This window comes from Oscarella lobularis, chromosome 18, assembly GCF_947507565.1.
Source record: "Oscarella lobularis chromosome 18, ooOscLobu1.1, whole genome shotgun sequence".
In the NCBI taxonomy this organism is placed as follows: Eukaryota; Metazoa; Porifera; class Homoscleromorpha; order Homosclerophorida; family Oscarellidae; genus Oscarella; species Oscarella lobularis.
The window spans coordinates 1051070-1071536 of NC_089192.1; the positions used below are offsets into that span (position 1 = coordinate 1051070).

General features: G+C 47.3%; 5 protein-coding genes across 7 annotated transcripts; 1 reads left to right on the forward strand and 4 right to left on the reverse strand.

Moving 5' to 3' along the window:
• Positions 1 to 11: 11 nt before the first annotated feature.
• LOC136198063 (FAS-associated factor 2-like) lies at positions 12 to 2149 on the reverse strand. Its single transcript, XM_065987976.1, has 12 exons — positions 2012 to 2149; positions 1891 to 1959; positions 1706 to 1842; positions 1559 to 1650; positions 1466 to 1495; positions 1129 to 1404; positions 987 to 1076; positions 836 to 923; positions 702 to 783; positions 550 to 639; positions 338 to 481; positions 12 to 269 (listed from the first exon to the last, which is right to left on the reverse strand). Exons 1-12 carry the CDS (start codon positions 2147 to 2149, stop codon positions 72 to 74), a joined length of 1434 nt encoding a protein of 477 aa, XP_065844048.1. The 3' UTR covers positions 12 to 71.
• LOC136198061 (kinesin-like protein KIF13A) lies at positions 2134 to 10261 on the reverse strand. 2 transcript variants are annotated; one of them, XM_065987972.1, is made up of 37 exons: positions 10065 to 10261; positions 9811 to 9877; positions 9731 to 9743; positions 9529 to 9679; positions 9362 to 9453; positions 9215 to 9303; positions 9074 to 9161; positions 8885 to 9019; positions 8671 to 8829; positions 8549 to 8617; positions 8343 to 8495; positions 8184 to 8282; positions 8014 to 8115; positions 7818 to 7952; positions 7718 to 7759; positions 7453 to 7657; positions 7264 to 7401; positions 7062 to 7212; positions 6928 to 7008; positions 6801 to 6861; positions 6621 to 6729; positions 6345 to 6562; positions 6241 to 6283; positions 6097 to 6182; positions 5883 to 6044; positions 5686 to 5831; positions 5495 to 5627; positions 5276 to 5436; positions 5144 to 5226; positions 4948 to 5080; positions 4721 to 4889; positions 4575 to 4670; positions 4290 to 4469; positions 4006 to 4230; positions 3894 to 3950; positions 2541 to 3837; positions 2134 to 2492 (listed from the first exon to the last, which is right to left on the reverse strand). In XM_065987972.1, exons 1-37 carry the CDS (start codon positions 10111 to 10113, stop codon positions 2245 to 2247), a joined length of 5625 nt encoding a protein of 1874 aa, XP_065844044.1. In that variant the 5' UTR covers positions 10114 to 10261; the 3' UTR covers positions 2134 to 2244. The 2 variants fall into 2 exon arrangements, with proteins under 2 accessions (XP_065844044.1, XP_065844043.1); XM_065987971.1 differs by having other exon boundaries at positions 5132 to 5226.
• A 127-nt stretch (positions 10262 to 10388) lies between these two features.
• LOC136198064 (tRNA (guanine(10)-N2)-methyltransferase homolog) lies at positions 10389 to 12728 on the forward strand. The gene is made up of 15 exons (XM_065987977.1): positions 10389 to 10530; positions 10584 to 10661; positions 10726 to 10802; positions 10861 to 10945; positions 11001 to 11093; positions 11146 to 11277; positions 11333 to 11446; positions 11500 to 11542; positions 11592 to 11672; positions 11737 to 11772; positions 11832 to 11966; positions 12020 to 12095; positions 12155 to 12286; positions 12334 to 12454; positions 12510 to 12728. The coding sequence occupies exons 1-15, from the start codon at positions 10477 to 10479 to the stop codon at positions 12579 to 12581; spliced, it is 1329 nt and encodes a 442-aa protein (XP_065844049.1). The 5' UTR covers positions 10389 to 10476; the 3' UTR covers positions 12582 to 12728.
• LOC136198065 (ER membrane protein complex subunit 2-like) lies at positions 12597 to 14141 on the reverse strand. Its single transcript, XM_065987978.1, has 10 exons — positions 13934 to 14141; positions 13814 to 13878; positions 13667 to 13752; positions 13545 to 13602; positions 13406 to 13491; positions 13289 to 13348; positions 13161 to 13242; positions 13000 to 13110; positions 12865 to 12945; positions 12597 to 12807 (listed from the first exon to the last, which is right to left on the reverse strand). The coding sequence occupies exons 1-10, from the start codon at positions 14124 to 14126 to the stop codon at positions 12661 to 12663; spliced, it is 969 nt and encodes a 322-aa protein (XP_065844050.1). The 5' UTR covers positions 14127 to 14141; the 3' UTR covers positions 12597 to 12660.
• Positions 14142 to 14429: 288 nt separating this feature from the next.
• Positions 14430 to 17328, reverse strand: LOC136198210 (uncharacterized). 2 transcript variants are annotated; one of them, XM_065988113.1, is made up of 10 exons: positions 16779 to 17328; positions 16568 to 16725; positions 16326 to 16514; positions 16129 to 16267; positions 15899 to 15979; positions 15782 to 15846; positions 15664 to 15729; positions 15569 to 15608; positions 15356 to 15511; positions 14430 to 15306 (listed from the first exon to the last, which is right to left on the reverse strand). In XM_065988113.1, exons 1-10 carry the CDS (start codon positions 17278 to 17280, stop codon positions 14540 to 14542), a joined length of 2163 nt encoding a protein of 720 aa, XP_065844185.1. In that variant the 5' UTR covers positions 17281 to 17328; the 3' UTR covers positions 14430 to 14539. The 2 variants fall into 2 exon arrangements, with proteins under 2 accessions (XP_065844185.1, XP_065844184.1); XM_065988112.1 differs by having other exon boundaries at positions 15356 to 15514.
• Positions 17329 to 20467: the final 3139 nt, after the last annotated feature.

A 20467-nucleotide genomic window follows, 5' to 3' on the forward strand; every position in this document is an offset into this window, starting at 1 on the left:
AACTAGAATGAGTGGTGCCAACGACGCTGCAATAATAGATCAAGAGATATGAGTCACCACCCAAAAAGTCGTCACTCTTCCTCGTCGTCGTCGTCAGCGTGGGCGTGGATGAAAAGACTCGCAGACGGATACAGATTAGACTGTTCTAGCGTGGGAATATCGGCGAGGTCGCGCTGGAGACGCAACTCCTTGCGAGGATAGCTGCTAAAGAGCACGAATCGATCGACGTCGAGCGTCTCGTCTTCGCAAAAGACGAAGTCGTAGAGAGTCTTGGGGAAAAAAGGATGCGCGTAGTACGCGCGCTGCGGACGTTTTTTGCGCGGTAAAACGGGCTCACCTCGAGAGTGTCCGACTTTTTGAATCTTCTCTCCAGTCGTTTCCCACTGGGAAATCGTATGAGAATTTTCGTCGAATCTTTGTCGTCCGGCGCCGGTTCCTCGCCCATTTGAAGCCGCTTCGACTTCCGCAGCTCGGCGAGAGTCTTGGGGGGAGAGAAACGAATTAATTAAATTTCTTCAATAATTATAATTTAGGTGAAAACGTTCGCACGTCTGCTCTGTTCTTTTCCTCCCGCTCTTTTTCGAGCTTTCGCTCGGCTTCGAGACGAGCAGCATTTTCCTTTTCCTTCTTTTCTTTTTCCTTAAAGAAAAGACAACGTGTCTCGACTGCACGTAAACTGAAGCACCAGTGGTTAAATTAACCTTCTCTTCGTCCTTTCTTAGCGATTCCAAATAAGCGTAGTCCTGCTGCTCGCGAAGTGCAACGGACTCGTTTCGACGATGTCTAGAACGAGAAATCGATGCAATCCCAAGGAGAAAAAAAAACGCGAGACGACTTCTCTTCTCTCGCGACGACGAGCGAAGGCTCGTTGTTCTCCAAAATCTCGACCAAACGAGCAAGCAACTCGTCACAACCGATATAGCCTATAAAGATGTATATAAAAAACAATAATCCCACCACTACTATTAGTCTAACGCCCTCCTTACCTTCGATTCGACCCACAATCGCCATTTGCGAATCGTTGATGCAAATAACGGCTAAATAAGGGTACGCCGACTCCCTCATGACCTGAGACGCTGCGACGACAAGCATTGTAACGTACGTAGAAAAAAATCTCAGTCTCAATACCTCGAAATCCTTCGTGACTATTCACGTCGCACGCCCACATAATGACATTGTTTCTCTCGACGTACTCGACGAAACCGCTCGAGCAGACGACGTCGCGACAGAACCGATCCGTTTGCTCGTGCTCCCACGAGTGCAGGTAGACGAGAAGGAAATTGATGTCGCGACGCGCCTTCGCCACCGCGTCGTTGTACGATAGCGGGCAGAAGGGCGGATGATTCGCACCGTAGCGCGAATCGAAAGCCGTCGCGAACGCTCGAACTTCATCGACGGCCGACGCTAAAGAAATAAATTAAAAATCCTAGAATTTATGACGTCATAATTTGGTTTTGTGACGTACCGGCCGCGGGAAAATTCGGAAGGAGGCTAACTGAAAGAGAAACGAACGTCATAAAAAAAAACATGCTTTTTTCCTCTAGCGTGTCTTTGTTACCTACGAACTGTATGAGTCCCATAATAGTGGCTCGGACGAAGCGAAAGGGAAGATAGAGCCAATGGGCGGCCCAATCAGTCCAACTTCGAACTCTACGCGAAATTCTCGTACGACACGCGACTTGCGAATGTCTAATTTTCGTCGTACGGTACTCGGACGACGGGACCGGGCGTCTGAGCGGCGGCGGAGGCGGCGGGGGGAGGAACGAAGACTCGGCGTCGCATTTCGGGTTGTGGAGGCGATTCGCCGCCTTCGCTTTCGTTGAGAGCCGATTCGACGGCGATCTAAGATACGAATTATACTGGGAGATGCGCGTTTGATTCTCTCTGTGCCTCCAGATTCCAGCCGAATCTTTCGAGAGTTCGTCTCGACTCGGCGACGCTCGTGCCTCCCGTCAGTTCCTGCAGGGATTCTACCAGCACACTTAGGTGACCATTCGGTCCGATTTCGTACTTGGAAATGAGCTAGCTTCTCTGTTTGACTTCCGTCTAGGTCGCCTTCGAGTGACGACGCCATTTTTAGCGTGCTATAGCTCCCACGAGTGGCGGCACTACAAGTAATAAGACTACGAGCACTTTCCGACCTTGCCATCTGTCTTATGTACAATGAACCCCAACAAGACAAATGTAATAATATTAATACAACTGCTGCCTACAAAACCCAATTCCCGTGGACGATGCGCGTGATCATTTTTTCAATGCAGAAGCGCTGAACTTCGACTTCATTCCACTGCCCTTCAACCGGGAAGAGTTAGTGGAAGGAAGAGAAGTTCGTCTGGGCGGCGTCGGACTATGCTTCGAGGAGGATTTCGGCGGTGGCTTAGGCGACGACGACAAGTCAGGCGCTTTGACTATTTTATCGCTACGGACGAAAACGCCGTGCTTTGGCCTGCACTTGAAATAGACGACTTCCTTGACAGTTCCATTGTGCTTGCCTAGAAAAAACAATAATTAAATAATTAATTTTTTAATTGATCGACTACCGTGCGGTGTGTCTAATGCGACGCCTATCCATTGCCCCGGCTGAAATTGAGTTTCGCCCACGTACTTGACCGTTCCCATTTTGTATCCCCGAGCCATGTCCACCATGACGATTTCGCCAACTTTGAGAACCACCTGGGGCTTTTCAGGTTCCGAGTCGACCGGTAGAGAGGTGATCTCCTTTTTTGGATTCGACGACGCTGCGGGGGCGGCGGCGGCGACGGCGGCAGTGGGTCGTTCGATATCGGATTCGTTCGATTCAGTCAGTGCGATCGACCCTTCCTCCGATTTAGCCGAGGAAGGACGAACCGGTGGCGAGGTGGAGGAGCTTAGTGACGACGGCTGCGGACTCGGCTTTTCTACTTCGATCTTTTCGGTTTCTAGTTTCGGCGACGGCTGCTCGCGCTCCGTTTCCACCACGCTGGGCGAAGGTGCTTCCGTTTGATTAGCAGACGTTGACGGTTCTTCCGCCTCCTCACTGGCGACGGCGACGGAAGTCTCTTCCCGCTCCGTTTCTTTCTCAGCCTGCGCTTGTTCCGATGGCGCAACCGCGCTGGGGCTCGGCGTCTCTTCGGCCCTATTCTCGCGACTATCACCTGTCTCTTTTACCTCTATATCGGCGTTCTTTAAAGCTCCGGGCTCGGCGGACAGTTGCTCTACTTCAGTCGGAGGAGTCTCCTCCGTGGTCACAGACACTTCGACGCTACTTTCCTCGGGTTCAGATACTTTCGGCACTTCTTCTACTGGAGGTTCACTATTCGCACTTTCCGCCGCTTTGCTTTCCTCTTCAGTCGCCGCACACGCTCCCTGAACGTCCGTCGTGGAGCTCTCGTCCCTAACTGCAACTGTAGCCGTCTCAGACGTCATATCAGAGATTTTCTCCTCCTGTTCCTCTACCAAATCCTCCACCTTAAGCAGCGGCGGCGTTGAACTCTGAGCCTCCTGCTCTTCTTCTTCTTTTACCTTTGTCTCTTCTTCCGGCTCGACTGCCCTTTCCGCATCTTCCTTCGCAATCGACTCTTCGACTTCTTTCTCAGCACTGCAATCCCCACTTCCTTCGTCGTCCTCTTTCGTATCCTCGGCTAGAGAGCCGAGCGACTGATCCTCTTGATTCGTTTCGACTTCCTTCTCCTTCTCTTTCTCCTCCTCCCGTGCCAAGCTGATTAGTCGTCGAACGGGCTTGTGCGTCGGATCAGCGGCACTCGGAGTCAACGAATTACTGTCGCTGATTTTCGATATAGCGGAAGCGAGAACTCCCGGTGACGGAACCCTAAGTCCCCTCAAATTCAACTGAGAAGACTATGGTAAAGAAATTCGTAAAATTGAGAAAATTTCATACAAACAAAAATTCTTACCGGCGTTTCTTCGGTATCTTCATACAACGTGCCGGAATCGGCTCGACTCAACGACGACTAAAAACAGAAAATCCACATTTCAAAGAAACAAACATTTTTTCAAATTTCGTACCAAAGGCTTTATAGTCATCGGCGGAGGGAGTTTCTTCAACGGACGACCCAAATCGGCGAGACGCTCTTTGACAGCGACCTCTTGTCTCAGTCGATCCAAGCTCAATATGCTGATCACTGATGACACGCCGTGTGAGACGCGATCCAAGACGTTTTCCTCCTCCTCTTCCTCGGCGGCGAGCATTTGTTCGGGATCCGGCGACGCCGGACGATCCATACCGGCTTGCTATAATTAAAATAATTGTTTCGATTAAATTATGCTGCGCGATCGTTTTCATTTTTCACTTTTGGTATTCCAGCGGCGATTTCGTAGACGGCGCCGCATCGCACGCGCTTGTCGCTTCGCACGAATTTCTGCTTCAAGACGCTCGCGATGCCGAGACCGGATTTTTTGTAAATTTTCACGCAGATGCGCTTGCGGAGAACGAGGCGGACGGGCAGCGGATGACTCAGTCTCGCCGTCATCTAGAATCACGACAAGAGGCATATCAGCAAAAGGCCTACTACCACAGAAGAACGAGCAAACGCTTGGGAGAGACGTAGTCTCCTCTATCTCTATTCTTCTCTCACCTTGAGAACTAAATAGACTCGATCTCTGTCGTTCGTCGCCTTGTTCAAATGCACGTTGTCGTGCTGCGACGAATCCCACGAGGCGACGGCGGCGATCTAAATAGTCGTCTCCGCGTCGACCGGTTTCTCTATTTCGAAATTGATACCTGTTTGTCGCTCGTTTTCACTATGGGAAGATCGATCATGCTCTCGTCGTCTTCGCCGTCTAGGAGGTAATCGTCGGCAATGACGGCCAACTCGCCGAGGCTAATCGTCTCTTCGGTGAGATCGAGAAAGACGGACGTCACTTTCGTCTCCATCGCGGGACCGAGATGTCTGCGTAAACGTTAAATTTAACGAATAATTTATTCGTTTTTTTTTCTACTCTCCGCACTTGTTTCGCACTGACGGCGAGCCGGGAACGCCCGTTCCGGGCATGGGCTGCGTCACCGCCTGTCTTTCCCACTGAAGCAACGTCCACTCGTCGATCAGCTCCGACTCGCGTTCCATGTCGTCTTTGCTTCGATCTAAGCGCGAGCACCGTTTTAATCGAGCGATTGATTAATTTATTATTTCACTTTTGATCCCACCTGACTTGTCCACGATCCTATGAATCTGCTCGTCGAGAAAGGCTCTTCGCTTCATCAGAGCCGAAGACCATTTCTCCCTTAGTCTAGGGAGAGAATAGAGATATAAGAAGAAGGTCGCGACAGGCCACTTGCTTTTCGAGTCCAATGTCAGTGTAACTATCCAGCGATATGGCCTGCTTATTCTGATGCACAACAGCGCCAACGGCGATCTTTTCCACCGCTTCGAAAGCGACCGGACCCGATCCCGATCCTTTGACGGCGTTGATGACGACGTGAATGCGTCGAGACTGACCCTGAGAAGAGAAAAATACAAATACAGTAGTCTTATGTATATAGAATCTTTTGGCTAACCTGCTTGAGAAGAAATATTCCGCCCGTTCGGTTGTCCGGTCGTTCGACCAGCTGCACCGGCGCATATTCTCCCGTCTCGTTCAGCTCCATCACTTCGACGATCATTTCAAATCGCTTCAGCACTTCGCTCCACCTACGCAGAATAATAGAAATAATACGACGTCTCTTTTTTTTCTCGTTCTGCTATATGCCTTTCGGATAGCGATCGATTTTTCAGCGCTCGAGGCTGAACCAGCGCCTCAGAGAAGCCTATACTACGATTGCCGTAGACTTCGAAGCGAATGCAGTCGTAGGCGATGTAGTCGACGAAATCGTCCGTTGCCACGACAGGAAAAATCTAAAGAAACCATTGCTGTTGTTTCGCACACAATCCCCCCGTCTCGTCTACGTGATCGTTTTCGAATATGACTTTTTGCCGGCGCACAATCGCGACGCCGTTCGAGTCTCTCAACGGCGACACGATGACCTGCTTGTGATTGAAGAAGTCGTACTGGCAGAAGACGTACTTGCACCATTCCTGAGGCAGGCCGGACGCTTCAACAACGGAAACCTTGGCAAGGAACACGCGATTTCAATTAAAAAAAAAACGCCATGTCGAATACCTGAATAGTCCAATAACTGTCGTCGCCGTTCATTCGCGGAGTGTTGCCAAGGAGAACGAAGTCGGTCATATCGTCAGTCAGATCAACTGTAGAGGAAATAAATTTTAATTATTATTATTACATACGCGTATCTAGTTTCCTTACAAGACTGATGTCGTTTAATCTTCACGTCAAGTCGACCGCAAATCTACGTTCAGACGACGTGCTACAATTCCCTAACGGGGGGCCCCCCACACACACGTGCTTACCTCTCCCTTCTGGTCGATAATCGGAGGCGAATACTCGAGCTCGACTTCGTGGTGAAGACATTCGAGAAATAGATTAGCGACGCCGATGAGCACGTGCGAGTCTTGATCGTAAAACGGATCGTTCATCTCGAGTTCGTCCTTCAAGGCGCCGTCCTGAAGTCGCTGATACATGTCGCGCATGTCGACCAATTTATCCTCAAGCTTATCGACGGACCAAGCTAAAAGAAAAAAATTCCTCTTATTAGCAGTTATTTTTTAATTAAAAAATTTTTTTACTCGTGTTTCGACTTTTATTCTTGGCGTAGTTCAACGCGATTACGACTTCGTTTGGACGCTTTCGCTTGGGGGCGCCCTTTCGACGCGGCGACAAAAATTCGCGACGAATCTAGAGAGCGCGATCATAACAAATCCACGCACGCGCGCGCGCGGGCGGGCGGGCGCGCCGCCGGAGTCAACCTGAAGCGACACTTTGAATTTGACGTCTTTATCCATTTCACTACTAAGACAATTCGCCTCCCTATTATAGAGAACAAAACCCTCTCAGAGACATAGTCAAACTTTCCGCAATGTTTCCTCTTCCTACCTAACCATCTCCATAGCGGATAACATGTTCTCCTTCAATCGTCTCAAGTCCTCTTCGTTGTAGAGCTCCTCTTCTTCGTCACTAGACGCGCCAATACTCAATCTCGCAAACGTACTGTATTGGTATTGTATTACCTCAATAGATCGAGTCGACTTCCTCGCGCCGAGCCGGGCGTCGCCGGCGTCGCCGGCGGCGACGTCGAATCCCGCTTCACCGTACTCTGCATCTGACCTCTCAATTCTTCGAGCTTCTTCTCGTACATCATTCTCTGTTCGTCGAGAGCGCCTGCGAAGACGACGATCGTTTCCTTGCCAACGAGGAGGAGGAGTCTCTTGCCTTGTTTGTCGGCTATGTGTTTCTCTTCGAGCGACTTGACAACGTCGTCGACGTTCGTTCGCAGCATCTCATTCATGGAGACTTCTTTCTTGGCGGACTCGTAGTCCATGGGAACGTTCTCCTCGCCGCCAGTCGATTCTTAATCCCATATATCTATATATCCCCCTCCTCTCGTTCGCTCTCCCCTACCTCGCTTTCGATCGCAGCTGACTCGAAAGAAATGATTGTTTCCCCAGAGTATGCGATCGCCCTGATAGAGAAGCGTTCTCTCCGTGACGAGACATCCGTTGATGAACGTCTGAGCGTTCTTCTCCGGCGTGACGTAGAGATCGCGATCTTCTGTCTCGAGAACGCAGTGCTGCGGATGAATTCCTAAACCTTGAAGTCGAATGTCCTAGAAGGAGACAGAGACATCAAAAAAAGCATATACATATATAGTCCCTTATTTACTTACAGGAGGAGGTACGCCGTCCTTTCGGCCGACTCTCATATAAGGCTAATAATAATAATAATAATAATTAACATTGATTCCCCACGTGTTTTTTATGACTCACTCTGAGATAGTAGACAAGAAGTTCGTTTAACGACGGATCGGCGTTCAGATTGACGAGATAGAACTTTCCCGATTCGACGCCGATTCCGGATGCTTGAATCGAGATGCCCATCTCTTCCAGAGCCTCTTGCCTTTTCTAAATAAATAAGATGAGAAACCAATGAGGTTTCGGTCTTCACGGTCTTGTCCTCCTTTACATGGTGAATTCGCTCCGTTTCGGCCAATTTCTCTTCCCAAGTCATCGTTATGCTGTTCATTAGCCTCTCACTAATAGCCAGCTTCTCCTTCAGATTGTCCACCTGCGAAAACAGTTTCAGACGCGAGTACGTCGTTTTGCAGTTCCCTCATTAGCTTTTAGCTAATCGACCTCTTTCTGATCCACTTCGCTGCCTACTCCACCTGGCATCTGGCCACCCGACAGCATACTCCGCAACCGATCCAACTCTTCTCTCAATTCCCTTATAACCTAAAAAAATAACCGTACATGAAAATCAAGCGCGTGGGGTCCCTTTGGATTCCTCTCCACCTTTGCATTTGGATCCTCATTGACGATGGCGTTGTTGACGATGCGCTTTGCTCTGTCGGCGTACCGTAGCGTCGACAGCGTCTCCTCGTAGTTATCCTCGGCCGGACTGACCGTGGCTACCATCACCGTCTTGCTATTGCCTCCGAGATTATCCTATAGTAAAAAATGATTAAAATAATAAAACGATGTCACGGGGGGAGAGTCACCTTTAAAAGCCAGGTCAGTACAGAGTCTCTGTAGGGAATAAACGTTCCCTTCTTTGACTTTCCAGCTGACTAAAGATATCAAATTTCAAGCGAAGCAGACATTTAAATGCTCGTCGTTTTACCTGATCGGCGAGATTCGAGATGACAAGACCGAGCGTCGTCAACGACTTGTTGATATTGCTTCCCTCTCGAAGGCGATCGCCTTCGGCGCCCGATTTTCCGGCACGCTCGCTGCCCGCCAAATCGACGAGACTAATTCGCGAGACTTTTTCGTGCCCAGCCTAAGGGGGCCCCCCAATTGGGCGTTTTTTTCACATGATTTTGGAGGGGGGTTACTTGAGTTTCTGGATCGAACATCGTCTGCGTCATGACGACGGTAAACACCGCATGAGAACGCGAACTCTCCGAATTCATATTCGTCGAGGCAACGGTGCGAGACTTATTTCCCTCAATCATGAGAGATTCAATGTCCTGAGACAAAACGCTATTATGTATGCACAAGCTAAACGTTAGGGATATATGTACTGCAAAGGATTTGACGGCGAGTTTTGAGAGTCCGTCGACGTAGGGACCGAGACTCTGATGCTCTCGCACTTTCAACGATTGCTTTTGCCTATCGGGAGAAAAAATACGTTTTCTACTTTCGAATTCTAAATTTATTGATACCTTCGCGGATCGAGTAGGTCTCTCACTTTCTCATTATAGATTTCCATGTAGGAAACCTCGACCTTGAACGTCAGTCTCGTATCGTCGTTCTAGAATGCTCCAACATCAGACCCCATGTCCATCAATAGTACGTATATATACGCTAACACTCGAAATCCTTTCGAAAAGAGAATCGCACAGTCGAGGTATGATCCCCTTCTGACCCGGTGCGCCCATCATGGTATACGACTTCCCGGAACCTAGCACACCGGAAACGAAAACACAAAGAGGTCATTCATTTATTTATCCTATAATCTATTTGTTTTTTTGAGAACCCGTCTGGCCGTAGGCAAACACGCAGGCGTTGTAGCCTTGGAAGGCGTTCTCCAGAACGTCGCGACCGAGCGCCTCGAACACCGCCTCTTGGTTCCTGTGCTTGGGATTCTTGTCGTCCATCGACCAGAAACAATGATCATAGGCAAAGTTCTATTGATAAAGGGTTACACTCTAAAGAATGTCTCTTAGAAATGAAGAAACCTTTGTGCCCTTCCTACAAAAAAAACACGACGCACGTGTATTTAATTATTATTATTAATTTATTTTTTTTTCTGACGTACTTATTGCTCTTCAATGTCGTCTGCTGCGGAGTCATGTCAATGACGCAATTGCAGCCGATTTCGATTTCTGAGCGAATGGAACGCCCGTTAATTAGAAATCGTACCCGGAAGAACGAAAGAGAAGAGAGAGACAAGGGTCCTCCTTTGGGACCACCTCCTTCACCCCCGGCGAGGTGACGATACACCAGCCCCCCTTCTCCTTTCTCCCCTTCCCCCCCGTCCCCATTGCTCGTCTTTTCGCGTTCGTTTTCTACCTCTTTGGTTCATCGGGCGAACTCGCACGGCGACGATCACTTTCGACATTGTCGCGAGCGTTTAGGATTCGAGATACGCGATGAAGTCCGTCTTTCGAAGGCGAGGCCGTTCGGCCCTCGAGGCGAGCGCTTCGCGGTTTCGTTGAATGGAGGAGGAGAAGCAGCCACGCCACGCTGGCCGAAGAGTAGAAGGCGCGTGCGTTAGGCCGTTATAACTCGAATTATCGTAGGCGTTACTGTTGCGCGCCTTTTTTTCTGGAGTCGAAGCAGCAAGTGATTCGACGTCAGAAAATTAGCACGCACAAAGTTAGTACACTGCCTATGCTGCAGTTTCTAACGGCGGGCATCTCACGCTCTCGTCACGTGCTCATTCTATTAGCGCACGGTACTAGATCTGAAACAGACAAATTCAATGTTGCGCTGTTTATTCCACTACGCCCAAGAGCACCTGGAATTCAGACTACCAGTATGCCGTAGCTACTGCAGCAGGAGCACGCCTCTGCAGCGCCTTCGTTGCAGGAATTCGTATCGTCGGCCGCTTTGGCCGGAATTGCCAACGCAGAGATCGTAAAGGAATGCTCCCATGCAGCCTGCGACGTAATCGAATCAATTAAATTGAAGTGCTCGGCGCCCTAGGGACGTCTGCATTTATTACATGTAGCTCAGTCCTTTTCTGATTGTCGACTTGCCATCAGAGGACGTTGCTCGTCGCATCGCGCAGAGATCGGTTTTAATGAAGCAAGCACAGAATATCAAATTCCGATTTTTAATTATTAATTAATTAAAATTCTTGAAGATCTGTCATTGACTTGTGGGGCTTTGGAAGTGACCTGTCAAGTCTGAAGTCCTCTATACTTGCGCACTTACTAGACGAAAAAGAGGTATATAAATATAAGGAACATGCACACAGCATAGTCTGATGTTATCCGTGTTCAGAAGCAATTTATGTTGGAGAGCGTAACGTTTCGTATTCGCATTGAGGCCTTCAATAAAAAGTGCACGGACGAATACAGTGCCAGTTTGATAAAGGTACGAGGGGACGTTGATAGAATCCAAACCATTATTATTGTTCATATTATAGCAACTCAACTTTTTGCCTTTCAAAGGAAGAGTAAATTTGCGGCGACCCGACCACACGTTCTGTCTGTTCTTAGACTACGGCACCGATTCCACGACGCCCGCGCAACCGTACCGATTATTTTTCGGAAGAGAGGTCGGGACGTCGAATTGGTTTCGCCCTCGAAAAACAAAACTATCTCGCTTCGTAGATTAGTATGAGCAGTCGTCATCTTCTCGACAGTTATTCGATTAAGAAACGACGCTACATAGGAAATACGTCGATGGATACCACGCTGTCCTTCTTGATGGCAAATCAAGCCAAAGTTAGTCGCTCTCTAGTCGAAATATTTATAAGTACGTAGGTTGTTTGTACAAGGTCAAGCCAGGTCAACTTGTACTCGATCCGTTCGTAGGAACAGGTCAGTACACTAGGTCACATACCGTCTTTCTATAGACCCTATTATTTAGGAAGTGTTCTGATTGCGTGCGCCTGCTATGGAGCTCACGTCGTTGGAGCGGACATAGATAGGAAGATCCTTCATGGCTGGGGTACAAAGATAATGAATATTGATTACTATATATATAAAGCCTAATTTTTATACTCTGTTGTAAGGAAAAACGTCGCGAGCTGCAGGGCCAAAGACAAGAGGTATTGTAGTCCCAGTACTTACACCAGAACGTGGCTCAACTTATGTGCACTCTACGCAGGCCCCAACGACAATCTCTACATGTCCATGAAGCAATACGGTTTAGAAGCGCGCTACGTCGACGTATTAACAGCCGACGCCGCTCGTCCGGCGTGGACTCAGCGCTCGCCGCTCTTCGACGCTATAGTAACGGATCGTAAGACTATGATTGATCTCTATTTAATTAACTAAGCGAATGAGTGTCTTTAGCACCGTACGGCGTTCGAGAAGGTTCAAAAAAGATTGGCTCAAAAAAGAGCCAAATCAATACCGTAGCAGACGAATAGTACGACCTCTAATTTCATGTATCTCTACTTGTTTATGTATTGTCTCTCTTTATTATAGTAAAGCCGATCACATTCCTGCCGTCACTCCCTATCGTCTAAGCGAGGTCCTAAGCGACCTACTCGAATTAGCCAACAATACTCTAACCGTGGGCGGTCGCCTAGTCTATTGGCTTCCCGTGTCGAGAGCAGAGTAAATAATTATTTTATATATATTTTTTGATGGACACGTTTTTTTAGCTATGAGCCGTCCCTCATTCCCGTTCACCCCGGTTTGAAACTGATCGCAAATAGCGAGCAAGTGATCAGCGGCCACGCGTCGAGACGTCTTCTCACGATGGAGAAAACGACTGAGAGCAAAGTGCCCATCCCACATAGACCACGTATTTCAATTCCCTAATAACTGTCTGGTTTAGAACGATGCTACGGTATCGGGAGCGGAAATTCACGACGCCTTCAGAGCGGCGTATTTTAAACGAAAAAATTAATCAAGGGGGAAGAAGAACGATTGAATTTCTTTTTAATTATATATGTATGTATGCGTGACATCATTTTTTTTCTGGAACGTTATACGGACTGACCTGTGTTCATCTTGAATTCAAACTCGGACACTTCGACTCGTTGCGGCTGCGGCTTCCGTGTCTCCTTCTCTGTTCCGCTGAGAACGCTCTGCATGACCTTTTCGGCGATGCCACGAAGTTCAGAGTCTTTTTCCTATGTGCACAGCACTCGATGAGAATTCATACTCTGATTCATTGACGTCTCGAAAACCGTGTAGGCTTTGAGCAATTTTTCCTGCGCCCACGTGGCCATTGACTTGCTATCCTTTTTCGATTTCAAAGCAGATGACGCCTGACCAGAGCAAAAGATTATAAATATAAAAATATTACGAGTTGTCTTGGACACCATAAAAAAGCCGCAAAGCGATCTAGTGCTGTCGGGATTCAGTTTCAGAGCTTGGGCGAAGTACTTGCGAGCCAATTCCATATTATCAGTACCACCCATAGAGTATAGTATCTATAAATGTCCAATGGAAAAATATGACAATAGCTCTTCATTCTAGAAACCTCTGCGTATCTTTGATGAAACAATGGCATGTGAGGATTGACGAGAATAAGTTCTTCCATGCAAAATGCAGCGTGTTTGAAACTATGGCCAGCATAATTATTCAAAAAAATAAATAATTCACTCTTACTCCAATTGAGATATGTACAGATCGGCTAACTCGAGCCAAGCCTCGTGATCACTCATAAAGCTACATAGAAGCTCATGCGTGCATTTGCCCTATATATATAGTATCTCTTTCTCTTACTCCTTCAAATATTCTGTTAGAGCCTCGATGGCTTCAGCTACGTCTTGCTTCGCTTTGAGTACGGCCACTTTTCTCTTACGAGCCAACTGAAAAACCATTTACAGCTCTTTTCAATTAAAACTCGTGCGAATTCTCTCACCCCATACGTCGAATCTTCTTTCAATATTTCGTCGTAGACTTCCAAAGCTTCGTCGTAGCTTAGAATATTATGACGTCATCATCATCATTCGATTCGAAAAATTTCTTCAAAAATTATCTCACTTTTCAATGGATTCTAGATACATTCCACGTAGTCGTCTGACTCTCAGGCTCTTGGGAAATTGGCGTTTGAGCTCGTCGGAATAAAACTTTCGTTAGGAAGAAGAATGACCCATAGGAATTCTTTCGTAGTGTCCAAAGTTCTCTTGCCTGTGCCAACTTCTGTTTTCCGCAGTCCAAGGCGGCGAGGAACAATTGCTCGAAAACTATCCACACTGTGAAGGAAATCGTTCGTGGGGACGTTCTCTGACGTTTTGCTTCTATGCTCACGCTCGTCTCCTAGTCGCGATCGGTTCTTTTCGACGAGAGGCTTGCCTATTTTGAGTACGGTCAAACTGTCGCGGTTCTTCGCCTCGCGAAACTCTTTTAGGCGCTCTCTCGCCTCCCTCCAGTCCAGTTGAACGTCTTCGGACGAACGGGAGATGTCCTCCACGCGTCCTCCACTAGCTTCAGAGTGAGACATTCGGCAAATTTTGGTTTTGAGTCGAAATCCCGGATAAGGATGTCTACTAGTAGACCCACGTATATATAGAACCAAACTAACAATTCAACGACGAAAAAAGTGGCTGTCCTAACTCATGTTCAGTCTACCGAATAGGCACAGGATGCTGATCCTTCAAAAGTGACGTCACTAAATGAAAACAAATTTAGAAATAAGCATGTACACACGAACAGAGTCTTGACGTGCGTCAGCCTCACAAGAAACTCTGCGAGTCGGAGAGCCTCAGGCTGACCTGCAGGTGCCTCTAAGCAGCAAGAGACCACGTGAGGCAATCTCTGACGTAAATAATTGAAAAAAGACTACAGTTGTAAATAAGAACGAGGTTGTACAAAAATAGAAAAATAGAAAATGTAGCAGTACTACAGTTACTATTATCATTGGCAAATGATGACGTCATGGCGTCCATTTACAAACCGCCCTTGTACCTTGCGTTGAAGGTTGCTATGTTTTAGCTGTAAAAACTCCTGAAAGCAGACATCTGCGCTAGAACGATTGTCCTCTTGATCGTCAATCAATCTTTTACAGATGGAAAACTGGTTGAACTTTCCGCGATTGTTCAGCTCCATAAGTTGATTCTGTCTCAAGCTGGCATCAGGAGGTCGGCAAAGGAAAAGTTCAATCAAGGTGACTCCCAAACTGTAGATATCGCTAGCTAACGAACTTGGTTGTAGAAGAGAAACACGTTCCGGAGCCAAATAAGCTTTACTGAGGGGTCCACCGGAGACAGATCCAAGCCGATGAGCTGCTCCAAGATCGCCCAACTTAGCTTTCATGAAATTAGTCAGTAAAATATTCGTAGGGCGAATGTCGCCATGAATGTAAGGAATTGGCTGGCGAGTATGCAAGTAAGTGACTGCTGTGACAATGTCTCGTGCGATACTGATCTCCTCGTTGTCCTTGAGAGGCTCTCTGTGTTTTAGCAATTCGGCAAGCGAACCCTCCAGAAGTTCCGTGACTATATGAATTTCGGTGATTGTTTGATCTTCCATAACGTTCACAAAGCCGTATGTAGTGACGATGCTAGGATGACACAGACGATGCAGTGTTAAAACTTCCTGTTCAATTCTTGCAACATCGTAGCTACTATAATTGATTACTTTGACGGCTACAGGTTGGTCAAGAAACAATCCGGTGTAAACGGCTAATACGTAATTAAATGAAAATCAGTAGTGAACACTACAAAAGCGTACCTCCAAAAGAGCCCGACCCCAACTTTTCCTGTTTGTTGACACGCACTGATCGCTGTTCAAGACGAAGAGGCTGTATAAACTTTTCAAGCTGCTTTTTCAATTCTTGACAAGACAATGAAGCGCTTTGAAGGCTTTGTGCACTCCAACTTAACTCCACTGCTGAAAGACGATAGATAATTGTCGACAAAGCACAGAACTTATAAATCATCTTACTGTTGCGTTGCATTAGCTCTTTTAACTCTGTTGAGTGTTTCTAAGAATTATGTACAGATACTAGCAGAACATAGTACAGAAAGGAATCTCCGCACCTTTTGAATTTCTGTTAGCACTGTCTCATATTGTTGCCTAAGTGCTACCGCTTCTGCATGCCGTTCCTAGAATTATGCACGAATAACGCAGACATAGCACAAAAAGTGATCTCTGCACCTTTTGAATTCGTTCTGTTTCCCTTGCTAGCACTGTCTCGTGTTGTTGCCTAAGTGTTGCTACTTCTGCAGCAATAAACTTTGCCACTCAGCATCAAACGATTCCTTTGTCTGTCACCTTTCTCGCAGTCACGTTTAAGCTCAGCAGTGCGCTCTATTGCGACGTCAGGGAACAGACTGGCAGTCAAGGCAGAAACGTCTACAAAAAACAGTAGAGAGTTGTTTATTAGCTAATGAAGATAACATTATGGGAATGGAAAGCCACTAGGCAAGACACTAAAACGTGCTTCTTTAAAATCAATTTGAGTTAAAATGGTTCCAAACGGCGCAATGTACAAGTGCACTTACTTTGTTTTAGATGGTGATAAATGAATGTTCTATCTGGCACCACTCCCGCAACAACGACAACATCAAGCTGATTCCCCCTATTGTAGAGGCATGCAACCGAGTGACCAGCAATTGAGCAAATAACTTTTCCTCCTTCATCCTAGTTAGAGCTCAGCATGACCACAATTTTACGTGTATAAATGTAACCCTTTAATTACCTCAAAATGAGCAACACTCCATCGAGAATCATCAAAATTGTAGTAATAAGCACACTTGTCAAAGTTCCCATAGAACTGCCCACCGAGTAATAGAAAGAATGGCCGATTCTCAATGTAAAACCTTGATAAAGTGTGCTGAGCTTTAGGAGGTGGTCGCAAACCAGAAGAGAGAGAAACCAGCCGGAACTCCTAAAAAACAAATACAGTAGTCGAAACTACCTCTAATCTTTTCAATAGGGTACCCTTTTTACAATGTCAACAACAAAAAGATCATCGAAGTCATCACAGAAACCATGACCACCATACAGGAGAGCTCGGTGATGATCGATTGGAGCCATTGCAGAGGCACAGCGCGGCTTGGGACGGAACCCAGCAGTCACAACATTTTCCCACTTGCCACCTATTTCAATTAATTATTTACCATTAGCATCATAGGAGTATAATTATACTTAACATTGAATAGATACAGCTCGTTGTTAAATCCTAATTGGTAGTCGGGTTCCTGAAGCCATTGGGCTCCAAACTGCAGCGCAGTGCCCGGATCTGGACCGTACCCACCGAAAAGCAGCAGAGTTTCCGAGTTTAGAGCCACCAAACAGCAGCTTGATCGACCACAAGGTCTTTCAGAAGTTGGGTCTATCTCCTGTTTTCTCCAAATTAGATTAGTCGTGTTCAGACGATACATGTCCATCGAACGACTCCCGTCTTCTCGTTTTCCGCCGTACGTGAACACCGTATCCTTAATTACTTCACATCGTGCGTAGCAGCACAGCGGGGGAACGTCTCCGGACGCCTGCCGCTGCTCCCAAGCGCCAGATGCGAGGCTGCAGATGCAGATTAGGTCCCTCGGGAAGAATTCCGATCCGTCCAGAGATGCTCCGCCCCACAGATACGCTTTGTCGCCCAGCACAGCAACCTCGGCATCGCGTCTCGGTTGCGGCTGCCATCGCGCCATACTTACTCTTAGCGGAGTGGCTACGCCGACTGTCAATGTTTTCTAGAACGTTCTATCGGACGCATGCGTGTTTGGAGAATTCGGCCTGATTCAACCATAGTAGTCAGGTGACCTGACCCTTCACGTGACCGGGGAGAAGGGTCAGGTCAAACGCCCTATGTCTAACTGTTGCCGCCGCACTGTACAGTGCGGCCCAATCACAGGCCGAGACCTCTGTGACGTCGTTATCAAATTAATTACGTAGTACTCGCTGGCACGTGATCTCTGAGCCTCGGAAGAAGGGACCTTTATCGAACGCGGCGATAGAAAAAGCAATCGACTTCTCAGCTGCGAAGCTTCTCATCGAAAACGTCTATCCCGACGATCGACGATTACCTTCCAAATATCAAGCTCGCTGCGCGTCGACGAAGGTTCAAAAGTCGACGATCTCCACGTACGTGCATTCGCCGCAGCCTAGATACAACTCCAAAGCCATGTATCGTGTGCTGGTCGACCGTGTGGTCAATTACGTCACAATCAAGCTAAGTGGATAATTGGGGCTTCCGCATTCCTACGGCAACACTTCGACATAGGGCGTTTGACCTGACCCTTCTCCCCGGGTCACGTGAAGGGTCAGGTCACCTGACTACAACCATAGATGGAGGAGGGGGAGGGATTGGAAACTCCCCGATATCACGTGACTTTTTGTATAGGTTGCTTTGGCTCTAGGATCGTAGCTTCGGTTCCCGGATATTCCGCGAAATACGTAGTCCTTTTCTCCTCTTCGTTCAGCATCGACTAGAATTTCAGGTTGGGATGCGTTTTTTGTGATGTGCTTGAACAGTTTGCGTGAAATTATACGCTGAAAATGTCTTCGATCGCGCCGAAATGACGCTTTTTCAACCGATCGAGCTTCGGCAGGGTAAACTCTGTCGATTCCGCGTCTACGACAAATTTTTGGTGATGAAACGCTGCCCTAGTGTTCTGTGCGTGCCATAGACGTAGTAATTTGCGCGTGGATTCGCTTAACTGTGATTTCGGCTCGATTTTGTTCCCGCCTACTGTCGTCACTAGTGCAGGGTAAACTTTCTCTACGAAGACAATTCGTACCAACACTTCGTGCACAGCCATACTTGAGAGACATGTCTGTGCCACTAGGATATCATTTCCTCAGCTAAGTGCTTTGTTGATTTTTAACAATTTTTTTTAGATTATATGAACTGTGAGATTTGAAACGGCTCAAGTACGAAAGCCAGAAAGCAAAGAGAGAAAAACCCCAAAAGAAGACTTTAGAAACCTTTTGGTTTCTAAATTCTACTTATGACGTCATAAATTATAATTTGTTCTATTTTTTAGTCAATTTGCATGGTACAAAAGAGTCGCTAGGCTAGCGTTTCAGAAATCTTCACCTAATGCACTGAGCCACCGTGGCTCAGAGTACTAGGTGAAGATTTCTTGACGGAATTCGACTAATCCTTGGAAATCGACTACAATTGTACGTTCGCTGCTATCACGTCGAAATGTTACAATCGATCGAAGCGATAGTCTCGTCGCGAACGCTTCGCAGGAAAGGCAGGACGCTTGCGACGATCGTAGAGCCACGGAAAGTCACGTGATATCGGGGAGTTTCCAATCCCTCCCCTCCTCCATCTATGATTCAACCGTTCACCTAATTAAGCTTGCTATCTTTCTTCGATTTCAAAGCAGATGACGCCTTACCAGAAAAAAAGATGATAAATATAAAAATATTACGAGTTGTCTTGCACACCATACTTGCGAGCCAATTCCATATTATCAGTACCACCCATAGAGTACAGTATCTATAAATGTCCAATGGAAAAAAAGATGACAATAGCTATTCGTTCTAGAAACCTCTGCGTATCTTTGACGAAACAATGGCATGTGCGGATTGACGAGAATCATGCAAAATGCAGCACGCTTGAAACTATGGCCACCAAATGCGCATATTACTCGAAAAACAAATAATTCACTCTTACTCTAATTGAGATATGTACAGATCGGCTAACTCAAGCCAAGCTTCATGATCACTCATAAAGCAAAATCTACGATCTTTACCCGTGGAGGAAGGAACGGATCCACATGCTGATATTAACTAACTACAAAAATACCTAAAATTGAAACTATTTGTAGTTCAGGAATGCTAAAATCTTGACCTCGCGGATTTCTAACGAAACGCGCTAGATCTAATGCTAGATGCTAATATAACAACCTCGCGCGGTCAAACGGTTCGTGCAAGTCAAAATTTCCAAAGAAAATGCGCTAATTGATTCGGGGGGCCCCCAAAGCGTAGATCTATACCTGTTCCACTATTCGCACGGTTTCTTCAAATTTGAGCGTAAATTATCAATTGCGAAGCGCTTCGTAGTCATAGATCACTGTAAAAAAAACGAAGCGAAAGTGATCGCGCGGCGACGTCCGGGTGGACGGATAGCCTTTTTCATCGCGAAAAACAGGCACCCGATCGCCCATACGCTCACCGACGCCGTAATTTGCGTCGTTATTGGCTCCCGCGTCGTCGTCGTCGCCGAAATCGGCCGTTTTCTTCGTCTATGATCTACGCCACGTTCGATCTGCTTCGCATGTTCGTTTCCCCGATGTCCGGGCCGTTCGACAAGCCCGCGAAAAAGCCAATCGACGATAATTTACAGCGAACGTAAGGCGAAACTGTGAAGGAAAGGAAACGCGACCACGAGGCATCGTACGCCATCTTGACCTTGAGGCGAGAAATCTTGCATCACTATTGCCAAGAATAGAATTGCTGACCATGATCGTGATGCAATCGATGGTCAAACGGTATTAAAAAATTCGCACCTATTCGAAGGAACCAACCAGAGCGCTAGATGAATCCAACGTGACCTCGACGGACCAATGAGCGCGCTGGGCGGAGCTAGCTACACGGTTCAAAAGGGAAGTGCACACCGATTCTCTTTCAGTTGCGGCCTAGGGTGGGTGCGGCGTGGAGCAATCTGCGTCTCATCCTTGACGGACTGGCTCGGGAGTATCGGCAAAAGGACAGTCTGGATCGTCGGATCAGCGTGGCCCACGGATTAATCCCGTGCCGGAGCCTCTAAGCAGGGCGATGGGGGGCTTCGGCCTCGGTTCACGCACTGAGCGAAAAGATCGCCTATATGTCTTATTGTTGCCAAACGAGCACGACCTGCGTTAGGCAGAGTGGGTACGGCTCGGA